At 42.6% G+C, this 12,800-nt stretch overlaps 1 protein-coding gene across 4 annotated transcripts in view; it reads left to right on the top strand.

The window, feature by feature from the left end:
- The window catches only part of itpr3 (inositol 1,4,5-trisphosphate receptor, type 3), a 73,289-nt gene extending 66,443 nt beyond the window's left edge, over nucleotides 1-6,846 (top strand). For 3 of the 4 annotated variants that reach the window (XM_088081581.1, XM_088081579.1, XM_088081580.1), the window contains exons 55-60: nucleotides 568-672; nucleotides 779-897; nucleotides 4,259-4,424; nucleotides 4,499-4,659; nucleotides 4,744-4,905; nucleotides 5,620-6,846. In XM_088081581.1, coding sequence (XP_087937707.1) covers nucleotides 568-672; nucleotides 779-897; nucleotides 4,259-4,424; nucleotides 4,499-4,659; nucleotides 4,744-4,905; nucleotides 5,620-5,736 — 830 coding nt within the window. In that variant the 3' untranslated portion in view covers nucleotides 5,737-6,846. Of the gene's footprint in view, nucleotides 1-567; nucleotides 673-778; nucleotides 898-2,129; nucleotides 3,972-4,258; nucleotides 4,425-4,498; nucleotides 4,660-4,743; nucleotides 4,906-5,619 lie in introns of those variants that run through there. The other variant, XM_088081582.1, reaches the window with a different exon arrangement.
- The last annotated feature ends 5,954 nt before the right edge of the window (nucleotides 6,847-12,800 follow it).

Genomic DNA, 12,800 nt, shown 5'->3' with positions numbered 1-12,800 from the left:
GTTTCAGCGAGACTTTTTTGTGACTTTGAGGCACATTTTCAAGACTGTGAAACATCCATCGTTTTCATTGCAAACTTTAAAGAAAAAATGTTGGCATCTTTTAAATTTGTTTTAAAATTATTTTTCCCCTCTTTATAATTTTTTGGTGATTTGAACAGAAAAAAAATTGGCAATTTTTATTTTCTTCAAAATTCCTTTGTGATTTTTTTTTTTTAAAAATTAAAAATTATTTTCTTCAAAAATTTTGGGTGATTTTTAAAGAAAAATGTTGGCCTTTTTTTCCTTTCGTTGGTTGTGGTGGTTTTTTTTGTTGTTTTTTTTAAAAACATTTTTCTTCTAAAAACACCACAAAAGTGTTAATAAGTGGAAACATGAAACGAGAGCACAAGGACAAAAAGACGGGGACAGTCCTCCTGATAACGATGAGGTCATAACCATCAATAACTGAAGAACAAATGAAGGAACCAGCTGCATAAATGTTGTGTACGCACAAAAAAACACGTATACAGGTGAATGCGTGCACACCTGAGTCTCTGTGTAACACTGTGTGTGTGTGTGTGTGTTCAGCTCCTCAGCAAACCGAAGCCTCTCAGGATTTCCTCAAGTCGTGCTCTGCAGACGGAGTCAGCTGCACCGTGGAGACGGACGCCCTCAGCGTCGCTGAGGAGGAAGGTGAGAGTCCCGCTGAGGACCGCAGGCCGAACGCTCGCTGTGTCTGAGATTTAAACGTGTTACATGACGACGTGTGTGTGTGTGTGTGTGTGTGTGTTTCTTTCAGAGGAGCCGAACACGGAGCGAGCGTGCGACACTCTGCTGATGTGTATCGTCACCGTGTTGAACCACGGACTGAGGAACGGGGGAGGAGTCGGAGACGTTCTGCGCAAACCGTCCAAGAACGTAAGCGACACTTTTTTGTTAACATAAACACGCACCGTGTCCGTCCCATCGTGAACGTCAGTCCGCGCGCCGGTCGCCATCTTTATGCCGATGATGCAGTCATTTATACCTCAGCCGAGATTTTCTCGTCACGTGTGATCAGAGTATGCGAGTCAAAGCGGCTCTGTGACAGGAAACAAAAGGTTCGGTCGACACGCAGCGCTCCCGCGTGATTCGCCGACCTGTGGAGATCCAGTTTATATTGAGATATCGAGCAAATTTTTCTTTGGTTGATCACAACCCGACAAAATAGGTAAACTAAAAAATTCAAGAGAGATAAATTAGAATAAAAAATTATGTTTCAAAATTGTTCATGCAAGCAACCACAACAACAATAGTACTGTTGAGAAGCAACCAAATAAAAAACCAAAACAACAAAAAATTAATAAAAATTAAATAGATAAATAAACAATAAAAATAAAGGGGGGGGCAAACAACAGCTTTAAAAAGTCAATAAAAGCTCTGAAAAAAAATCTTTCTAACACTTTGAGGACGTCTGACTGCAAACGTGTTTTACTGAAGAAAAGAAACAGAATTAAAAATAAACCAAGAACCTTTCGAAAGTTGAGGAGCTCAGAATGAACTTAGTGATGCTGTAAAATTAAATTATCTTCTTCGATCTTAGTGAGGAAACCGTTTTTTTTTTATGTATGATTTATTTATGAAGTTTTCGACACAAGAAGCATACATACAATACAAAAACCTTTGTATGAATATGTAAAATTAACTAAGAGAAGCTCTTTAGATGTAGACAAAAGAACAAGTTATACAAAAACAAGAGAAAAATAAATCAGCAACAAAAACAAAGGGAAAAGAAAAATAAATAAATAAATAAAAACTGACCACACAAACGTAGAACAACATCAAATATACAAAACAATTTAGAGACAGTAACATACTGAACATAATGTGTGCTACAAACGAGAAAAAACAAGACTCCTGTTCGGTTTCTCCATCACATGAACACGGTGAATAACGGAGACGCGTCCTCGACCTGCAGCGTATCTGCCGTCTCGTACTTACGATCAACATACTGTTGAACATATATTTATTTCTAAATTTAAAGGTCTGGCCTCAAAGCCACGCACGGCGTCTCGACGCTGAACGGGATCGCCACTTTAAGAACCTTTCCCATGAAGCTTTGAGTGAGTGTGCGGTGAACACGATAACGATCTGCCTTTCTCTCCCCACAGGACCTCCAACCACAGATCATTTTGTTTAAGACGGGCTGTTGTGCACATGTTTCAATAAATCTCAAGTTTTTCCACCCAAATTCTCTCTTTTTGTCCCCTTATGTCTGAACTCACTGCGATATTTCCGTCCTCTCCCGTTAACTCATTTAGCCCAAAATTCAGCTCTGAGATTTTCCAGGATCAGACTCCTATCTCATTAAAACGCCTCCAAAATACCCGAGCTTTTCTTATCCAAGTCTTTCTGTTTTGTTTCCTCGGTGTAATGTCTACGTTGTAAAAACCTGCGGACATCTAAGTTCGTTCGGCCATAATGAGTTTTTAAATTCGGAACATTTCTGAGCCCTCCATCGACGCAGAGATCACTGTATTTGGTTTCAGCGCATTTCTTAAATCTTGTGTCGGTCGTGTTGGGTATAAAATCTGGATCAAAACTTTCCATCTCATCAAATGGTAAAGATCCTCCGACTGTTGATCCTTCACCTGAAACCACAGTGAAGTCTTTATCCACGAATGAGACCCCTTTACATGTTTTAAAAAAGCGTCGTCACCTGTAACAGCCTGAGAGGGAATATCGCTCGATATCTGGCGCTCTATCACGTGTGCTGTGTTGGATGGATTGCCTTTAGCGACCACAGTTTTTATCTGAGCTGCTCTGTAGTCATGTTTAAAATTTGGAAGGGGGAGACCTCCTTTCTGCTTCCATATCTGAGGTTTCTGTCTCTGCCAAATGAATCTCGAGGTCATTCTGTCCAGATCTTGAAATTGTCCGTTTGGGATTTTGCGTTTTATACAAATATTAAAAGTCTTGGCGGTGCATTAATTTTAACTGCCTCCGTTCTCCGTGCTACGCCGAGAAACGCTGTAATATTCCAGCGAGAAAAGTCGGATTTAATCTTAGATATTAAGCGAACTTAATTCACTGATATCATTTTGTGGAAATGTTTTGGAAAAGTCAGATTTCTCATCACTTCAGAATCCCATTTTATTTTAAAAGCGTCTCTGACTGATTTTGGGTGTAAGTTCAGAGTCAGGACTTGTGATTTATGAGTATTGATGATCCATATTCAGTTAAGTTTGTGATTAAATGTGGAAAGGAGGATTTAGGGCGCCCAAGATAGATTAAAATGTTGTTCCTGAAAAAAAAGGCAACTTTTTGTCCCCCCAGCCATCATTATTCCGTGAATTTTCTCATTCTGTCGTAACGGTTCAGTAAAAAGCGTGAAGGCGTGGGGACGCTGTTCGAGATCGAAGTGATCGAAGCGGGACTGTTGCGTTGTTGCGTTGTCTTCTTTATTTATTGGTTTACTTCTGTCAAATAAAACCTGTCCGGTCTAAACTGATCATACCCGGGAGAATATTTTCTGTGAAACATCCATAAATCTGAGAATATTTTCTAGTCTCTTAGCTAGAAAAGAGACTAAAAGTGTGTAGTCCTTTAATTCTAGCTTACAATCTTTACTTTTCTTTGGTAAAACTGCAATAACCACCCCTCGCCACGAAGGGGGAGTTTCGATTTTTACAGATTTTTAAGAAAATAGTTTGTAAATCTGTAATTTTGAGTGTTTGTGTCAATAAAACACATTTTGGTTCATTTGAGCCTCAAGAGCTAAAAAACAGAAAGTGTCCTCCTGAAGGATCAACAGCCGCCGCCGCCGCCGCCGCCGCCTGGCTGTAAACAGCTGTTTATAACACATCTGTAAAATCTTATCAAATGATTTCTGAACAAAAGAACGACATTTTTACTGATTTAACCACAATATTCAGTTTTATTTACAAACATAAGAATCATAAACAAATACAAACGCAATCAAGAAAAGTAAACAAGCAAACAATATATGTGTGTGTGTGTGTGTGTGTGTGTGTATACATTCAGTTATTTTACATATAGATATATGTATATGTATATATATATATATATATATATATATATAGATAAAATACTGACTACATAAAGTAATAAACACTGATGCATCAACCAATAATAGTACAACAATATAACAACATATAGGAGCTCATCCTGCAGAAAAACTGAATGTACATTGTGGTTTTAGTACTTTTGTTGACATGTACTATCTGTGTGTGTGTGTGTGTGTGTGTGTGTGTGTGTGTGTGTGTGTGTGTGTGTGCAGGAGCCGCTGTTTCCTGCCCGTGTGGTGTACGACTTGCTGTTCTACTTCATCGTCATCATCATCGTCCTCAACCTGATCTTCGGCGTCATCATCGACACGTTTGCCGACCTGAGGAGTGAGAAACAGAAGAAAGAAGAGATCCTGAAGACGACGTGTTTTATCTGCGGTGCGTAGGGGACACACGTATGTGAGGACGTCTTTGGACAGATTCTCTAAGACTTTATTTGTGCGTTTCTGCAGGTTTGGAGAGAGACAAGTTTGACAACAAGACGGTGTCGTTTGAAGAGCACATAAAACTGGAGCACAACATCTGGAACTACCTGTACTTCATCGTCCTGGTGCGCGAGAAGAACAAGACGGACTACACGGGACCCGAGAGCTACGTCGCCCACATGATCAAAGTAAAACACACATTACTGCACCTGAATACTGCAGATCCGTACCAAACGAAACACGCACCTTAACGTGGACAAATCTCCCCTCAGAACAACAACTTGGACTGGTTCCCGCGGATGCAGGCGATGTCTCTGGTGGTAACCGAGGGCGACGGGGAGCAGAACGAGATGAGGATGTTACAGGACAAACTGGCAGCAACAATGAAGGTGGTAACGACACTGACCACTCAGCTGACTGAGCTCAAAGAACAGGTAACACACACACACACACACACACACACACACACACACACACACACACACACACACACACACACACACACACACAGAGCCTGGATTAATGCTCTGGCGTATGACATTTTTTTGTATACTATATTAACATGTTGTAGTATTTTATGCCATAAAATTTTGACCAAAACTAAAATTAAATTTTCATTGAAATGGCATGGTAAAGCATGCCATAAGATCTACAATAGACATGTCAAAGTAAAGTATGTCACTTAATTCTGATGAAAAATGTCACAGTATAGGGTACTTCAAAATTTTCACTAGAGATGTCATGCTAGAGTACGACTTTTTGGGCCGATTTTGGACGACATGCTATCATATGACTTATCATGGTATTGTGGACAACATGCTACAGTGACTTTTTGGTGAAGATTTAGAAGACATGCTATAATATGACTGTTTAATTTTGTTGACATGTAATAGTATGACTTTTTCAAACTATTTTGGGCTACATGCTAGACTATGACTTTTTAAAATTTTGCGGCTGGTGACAGTTTTGTTGAAATTGTCATGGAATTGGAAGCACAGCATGTAATGCTGCTGTAGTTTTTATGGCACACTGTGACACATATGTTTGTATTGACTGAATTTGCTGCCAGATCAGGTAAGATTTTCTTTCTTTGACTGATGCAGATGTTGAAAACAAACTTACCTGATGTAATTCCTGTGTTGCTGCAGATGACGGAGCAGAGGAAGAGGAGGCAGAGAATGGGATTTGTCGACGTCCAAGCGGGGGCGAGCGCTGCGCTGCCTCCGAGTGCCGCCGGAGGAAACCACCAGATCTACAAAACATAAAGACTGCTGATGATCAGACATAAAAGACACGAATAGACTGACTGTTCACTACAGGACGCACATCTGTTAACCATACAGCTGGACTGATGGACTGTTTCAAGGAGAAAATCCTTCACATGGTTATTGTAAAGAAAAACACTAGGAAAAAACTGTAAATTATGCAACTGATAGACTGTATATCTCACTAAAAGCACATGAACCTTTACTTTTGAACGTTAGGCTAATCCAGAGTGAGTGAGATCTGCCGTCACTGATGGACCAGATGACCACCATTACTTTATAAGAACGGACGTTTTAGCATCTCGGCTAAATCCACTTAGGTTTATGACTTAATTCATCTTAAAATATTGCTCTTAAGCACAAAAGACCTGTGTGTGTACAAATTAGAAACATTTTTATAATCTTAAATTTGTCTGCAAATATTTACTAAAAATCAGCGCTTTTATTTACCCAAGTACTAAAAGTTATAAATAAAATATTGACTAGTGTAATTTATGACTAAGAAAAACAGTGCAAAAGATTTCCTACACCCATGGAAATGATGGCTAAAAAAACCTTATAAAATCTGGAGAGAGAATCAAAGTCTAAGGCTTCGTGGTTGGAGGACTACAAGATATTCAATGTTATAGAAAAATGCTAGAATGTGCGCATGTATGTGTGTGTGCTCAGAGAATAACAAGACATCAACTTACTTTTAGTCAATCTTAAGGAGATGTAAACAGACTGACGTGCAGCATTGTTTTGCTGATGACGGAATTAACTATTTCAGTAATAACTTTCTGTTTGAATGTAAATTAAGTTGAATCCAGATGTGCGTTTTCGTTTTTTTTTCTACTGTACATCTGGGGAAATTGTAGTTTTTAAGTAATACATATTATGGTTTAATAATGACATATTTATGGAGAGAGCAGCTCCGTTTGTTTTCAACACTGTAAGTAGCTCAGTGCAAACACTGGATCATGAGTGAGCTGCTTTTAGCTAAAGTTTGTGAGAGATTTTCTTCTTCTTTTTTTCTAATAGGAGCAGACGGGTACACAGAGTGAGGAGAGGGGCAGTGTAATGAAAAAAGCACGTCTTCAAAATAAATGAAATATTAACGATGAAAAACAAGAGGTATGTTTTCAGTGATACCGTTTGCATGATTTACCAGGGGATGTTTTGTCAACAATCTATGCTATGACGTGTCTCAGCGCACTATTTCTGTGGTTTTCAACTGTTTTTTGGACACATCATATTTTGACATTATGGTGTTTTCGGCAGTTTTTTTGGAGTTCTTTACTATGACGTTTCTTGACATGCTATACTATATGACATTTCCAAAAGAACACCTGAAAACCACATAAAATAGCGTGCCGAGACACGCCATGGAATATGCAAATACGGCCAAAAACACCAAAATATAGCATGTCGAAAAATCGGCCCAAAACACCAATGCTCCCCTCCCTGGGGTTTGCGTGTCCCAGTGATCCTAGGAGCTCAGTTGTTTGGGCTTTATGCCCCTGGTAGGGTCACCCAAGGCAAACAGGTCCTAGGGGAGGGACCAGACAATACGTGGCTCACCAGACCCCCATGATGAAACACATAAATGGTCCAAAGTTTCCCTCACCGGGACGCGGGTCACCAGCAACGCTCACGCTGGCAGCGACAGTGAGACCTGGAGGGTTGTGATTTGAGAGGAATGGCCCCCCGAACTGAACCCGAGTGGTGTTTTGTTATTGGACGTCTGTGCTCACCACAGATTATCCATAACAAACACCATTATCAGGCATAAGGGTGTCCATATGCGCACTTGGCATCACGACACCCTAGGCTGCAGTTCAATAATCGACTTTGTAATCGTATCGTTGGACTTGCGGCCATATGTCTTGGACACTCGGGTGAAGAGAGGGGTGGAGCTGTCAACCGATCACCACCTGATGGTGAGTTGGCTCCAATGGTGGGGGAGGATGTCGGTCAGACCTGGCAGACCCAAACGCATCGTGAGAGTCTGCTGGTAACATCTGGCAGAGTCTCCCATCAGAAGGAGCTTCAACTCCCACCTCTGGGAGAGCTTCGACCATGTCCCAGGGGAGGCGGGGGACATTGAGTCCGAGTGGGCCATGTTCCGTGCCTCCATTGTTGAGGCGGCCGACCGGTGCTGTGGCCGTAAGGTGGTCGGTGCCTGTCGGGGCGGCAACACCCGAACCCGCTGGTGGACACCAGCTTTAAGGGGTGCCGTCAAGCTGAAGAAGGAGTCCTATCGGGCCTTCTTAGCCTGTGGGACTCCGGAGGCAGCAGACAGGTACCAACAGGCCAAGCGGAGGGCAGCGGCGGTCGCCAAGGCAAAAACCCGGGCGTAGGAGGAGTTCAGTGAAGCCATGGAAAACGACTTCCGGACGGCTTCGAAGAGGTTCTGGACCACCATCCGGCGTCTCAGGAGGGGGAAGCGGTGCTCTGTCAACACTGTGTATGGTGGGGACGGGGCACTGCTGACCTCGACTCGTTGTGGATCGGTGGAAGGAATACTTCGAAGACCTCTTCAATCCCACCGACACGCCTTCAGCTGAGGAAGCAGGGCTTTCGGACTCGGGGGTGGGCTCCTCTATCTCTGGGGCTGAGGTTGCAGAGGTGGTCAAAAAGCTCCTCGGTGGCTGGGCCCCGGGGGTGGACGAGGTCCACCTGGAGTTCCTCAAGGCCCTGGATGTTGTGGGGCTGTCGTGGCTGACACGACTCTGCAACATTGCGTGGACATCGGGGGCAGTGCCCTTGGACTGGCAGACTGGGGTGGTGGTGCCTCTTTTTAAGAAGGACCGGAGGGTGTGTTCCAACTACAGGGGGATCACACTCCTCAGCCTCCCTGGTAAGGTCTATTCGGGGGTACTAGAGAGGAGGGTCCGCCGGATAGTCGAACCTTGGATCCAGGAGGAGCAATGTGGTTTTCGCCCCGGTCGTGGAACTGTGGACCAGCTCTGGACCCTTGGCAGGGTCCTTGAGGGTGCATGGGAGTTTGCCCAACCAGTCCACATGTGCGTTGTGGACTTGGAGAAGGCATTCGACCGTGTCCCTCGGGGAGTCCTGTGGGGGGTTCTCCGGGAATATGGGGTTTCGGACCCCCTGATACGGGCTGTCCGTTCCCTGTATGACCGGTGCCAGAGCTTGGTCCGCATTGCCGGCAGTAAGTCGAACTCGTTTCCGGTGAGGGTTGGACTCCGCCAGGGCTGCCCTTTGTCATCGATTCTGTTCATAACTTTTATGGACAGAATTTCTAGGCGCAGCCAGGGCGCTGAGGAGGTCCAGTTTGGTGACCTCAGGATTGGGTCTCTGCTCTTTGCAGATGATGTGGTCCTGTTGGCTTCATTGGGCCGTGACCTTCGGCTCTCACTGGATCGGTTCGCAGCCAAGTGTGAAGCGGCTGGGATGAGAATCAGCACCTCCAAATCCGGGGCCATGGTTCTCAGCCGGAAAAGGGTGGCGTGCCCCCTCCGGATCGCAGACCAAGTCCTGCCCCAAGTGGAGGAGTTTAAGTACCTCGGGGTCTTGTTCACGAGTGAGGGAAGGATGGAGCGAGAGATCGACAGGCGGATCGGTGCAGCGTCTGCAGTAATGCGGACTCTGCACCGGTCTGTCGTGGTGAAGAGGGAGCTGAGCCGAAAGGCAAAGCTCTCGATTTACCAGTCGGTCTTCGTTCCTACCCTCACCTATGGTCACAAGCTTTGGGTAGTGACCGAAAGAACAAGATCGCAGGGACAAGCTGCCGAAATGAGTTTCCTCCGTAGGGTGGCTGGGCTCTCCCTTAGAGATAGGGTGAGAAGCTCGGTCATCCAGGAGGAGCTCGGAGTAGAGCCGCTGCTCCTCCACGTTAAGAGGAGCCAGATGAGGTGGCTTGGGGCATCTAATTAGGACGCCTCCCTGGTGAGGTGTTCAGGGCACGTCCCACTGGTAGGAGGCCCCGGGGAAGACCCAGGACACGCTGGAGAGACCATGTCTCACAGCTGGCCTGGGAACGCCTTGGGGTTCGCCGGAAAGAGCTAGACGAAGTGGCCGGGGAGAGGGAAGTCTGGGCTTCCCTGCTTAGGCTGCTGCCCCTGCGACCCGACGCCGGATAAGCGGAAGAAAATGGATGGATGGATGGATGGATGGATGGATGGATGCCCAAAACACCAAAATATAGCATGTCGAAAATTCGCACCAAAACACCAATGCTATAGTATGGCAAAAAATGTCAAAATTTAACATGTCCCAAAAACTGCTTAAAACAGCATAAAAAAAGTGTGAAGACACGCCATGGCAGGGAAATTTGCAAATACGGCCCAAAACACCAAAATGCGGACTAAAATTCGCGCCAAAACACATATATTATGGCAAAACTGTCAAAGAGTGACATGTCCCAAAAACAACTTAAAACAGCTTCAAATAGCGTGCTGAGACACGCCATAGCATAGAAAGTTGCAAAAACGGCCAAAAAACCCCAAAATATGGCATGTCGAAAAAATGACCCTAAAGGCAAGGCTATAGTATGGCAAAAATGTCAAAAAATGTCATGTTCCAAAAACAAGTTAAAACTGCTTGAAACAGCTTTAAATAGCGCCCTGAGGCACGCCATAGCATAGAAAGATGTAAAAAGAGCCAAAAAGACCAAATTATAGTACGTCGAAAAAATGACCCAAAAGGCAAGGCTATAGTATGGCAAAAATGTAGAAAAATGTCATGTTCCAAAAACAGTTGAAAATACTTTAAAACAGCTTTAAATAGCACGCTGAGGCACGCCATAGCATAGAAAGTTGCAAAAACGGCCGAAAAGAACATAATATGACATGTCGAAAAAATGACCCGAAAGGCAAGGCTATAGTATGGCAAAAATGTCAAAAAATGACATGTCCCAAAAACAACTTAAAACTGCTTGAAACAGCTTTACATAGCGCGCTGAGGCACGCCATAGCATAGAAAGTTGCAAAAAGGGCCAAAAAAACCCCAAAATATGACATGTCGAAAAAATGACCCAAGAGACAAGGCTATAGTATGGCAAAAATGTCAAAAAATGTCATGTTCCAAAAACAGTTGAAAATACTTTAAAACAGCTTTAAATAGCGCCCTGAGGCACGCCATAGCATAGAAAGTTGCGAAAACGGACAAAAAAACACAAAATATGACATGTCGAAAAAATGAGCCGAAAGGCAAGGCTATAGTATGGCAAAAATGTCAAAAAATGACATGTCCCAAAAACAACTTAAAACTGCTTGAAACAGCTTTACATAGCGCGCTGAGGCACGCCATAGCATAGAAAGTTGCAAAAAGGGCCAAAAAAACCCCAAAATATGACATGTCGAAAAAATGACCCAAGAGACAAGGCTATAGTATGGCAAAAATGTCAAAAAATGTCATGTTCCAAAAACAGTTGAAAATACTTTAAAACAGCTTTAAATAGCGCCCTGAGGCACGCCATAGCATAGAAAGTTGCAAAAATGGCTAAAAAAACCCCAAAATATGACATGTCGAAAAAATGACCCGAAAGGCAAGGCTATAGTATGGCAAAAATGTCAAAACATGTCATGTTCCAAAAACAGTTGAAAATACTTTAAAACAGCTTTAAATAGCGCCCTGAGGCACGCCATAGCATAGAAAGTTGCGAAAACGGACAAAAAAACACAAAATATGACATGTCGAAAAAATGACCCGAAAGGCAAGGCTATAGTATGGCAAAAATGTCAAAAAATGTCATGTCCCAAAAACAACTTAAAACTGCTTAAAACAGCTTTAAATAGCGTGCTGAGACACGCCATAGCATAGAAAGTTGCGAAAACGGACAAAAAAAACACAAAATATGACATGTCGAAAAAATGACCCGAAAGGCAAGGTTATAGTATGGCAAAAATGTCAAAAAATGTCATGTTCCAAAAACAGTTGAAAATACTTTAAAACAGCTTTAAATATCGCCCTGAGGCACGCCATAACATAGAAAGTTGATAAAAGAGCCAAAAAGACTAAATTATAGTACGTCGAAAAAATGACCCGAAAGGCAAGGCTATAGTATGGCAAAAATGTCAAAAAATGTCATGTTCCAAAAACAGTTGAAAATACTTTAAAACAGCTTTAAATAGCGCGCTGAGGCACGCCATAGCATAGAAAGTTGCGAAAACAGACAAAAAAACACAAAATATGACATTTCGAAAAAATGACCCGAAAGGCAAGGCTATAGTATGGCAAAAATGTCAAAAAATGTCATGTTCCAAAAACAGTTGAAAATACTTTAAAACAGCTTTAAATAGCGCGCTGATGCACGCCATAGCATAGAAAGTTGCAAAAATGGCTAAAAAAAACCCAAAATATGACATGTCGAAAAATGACCCGAAAGGCAAGGCTATAGTATGGCAAAAATGTCAAAAAATGTCATGTTCCAAAAACAGTTGAAAATACTTTAAAACAGCTTTAAATAGCGCCCTGAGGCACGCCATAGCATAGAAAGTTGCGAAAACGGACAAAAAAAACACAAAATATGACATGTCGAAAAAATGAGCCGAAAGGCAAGGCTATAGTATGGCAAAAATGTCAAAAAATGACATGTCCCAAAAACAACTTAAAACTGCTTGAAACAGCTTTAAATAGCGCGCTGAGGCACGCCATAGCATAGAAAGTTGCAAAAAGGGCCAAAAAAACCCCAAAATATGACATGTCGAAAAAATGACCCAAGAGACAAGGCTATAGTATGGCAAAAATGTCAAAAAATGTCATGTTCCAAAAACAGTTGAAAATACTTTAAAACAGCTTTAAATAGCGCCCTGAGGCCCGCCATAGCATAGAAAGTTGCGAAAACGGACAAAAAAACACAAAATATGACATGTCGAAAAAATGACCCGAAAGGCAAGGCTATAGTATGGCAAAAATGTCAAAAAATGTCATGTCCCAAAAACAACTTAAAACTGCTTAAAACAGCTTTAAATAGCGCGCTGAGACACGCCATAGCATAGAAAGTTGCGAAAACGGACAAAAAAACACAAAATATGACATGTCGAAAAAATGACCCGAAAGGCAAGGCTATAGTATGGCAAAAATGTCAAAAAATGTCATGTTCCAAAAACAGTTGAAAA

This window comes from Plectropomus leopardus, chromosome 9 (genome assembly GCF_026936395.1).
Source record: "Plectropomus leopardus strain MGB_pleo_1.0 chromosome 9, ASM2693639v1, whole genome shotgun sequence".
Taxonomy (NCBI): Eukaryota; Metazoa; Chordata; class Actinopteri; order Perciformes; family Serranidae; genus Plectropomus; species Plectropomus leopardus.
Note: the sequence above shows the minus strand (reverse complement) of the source record. Positions and strands in the feature narration are given on the sequence as shown.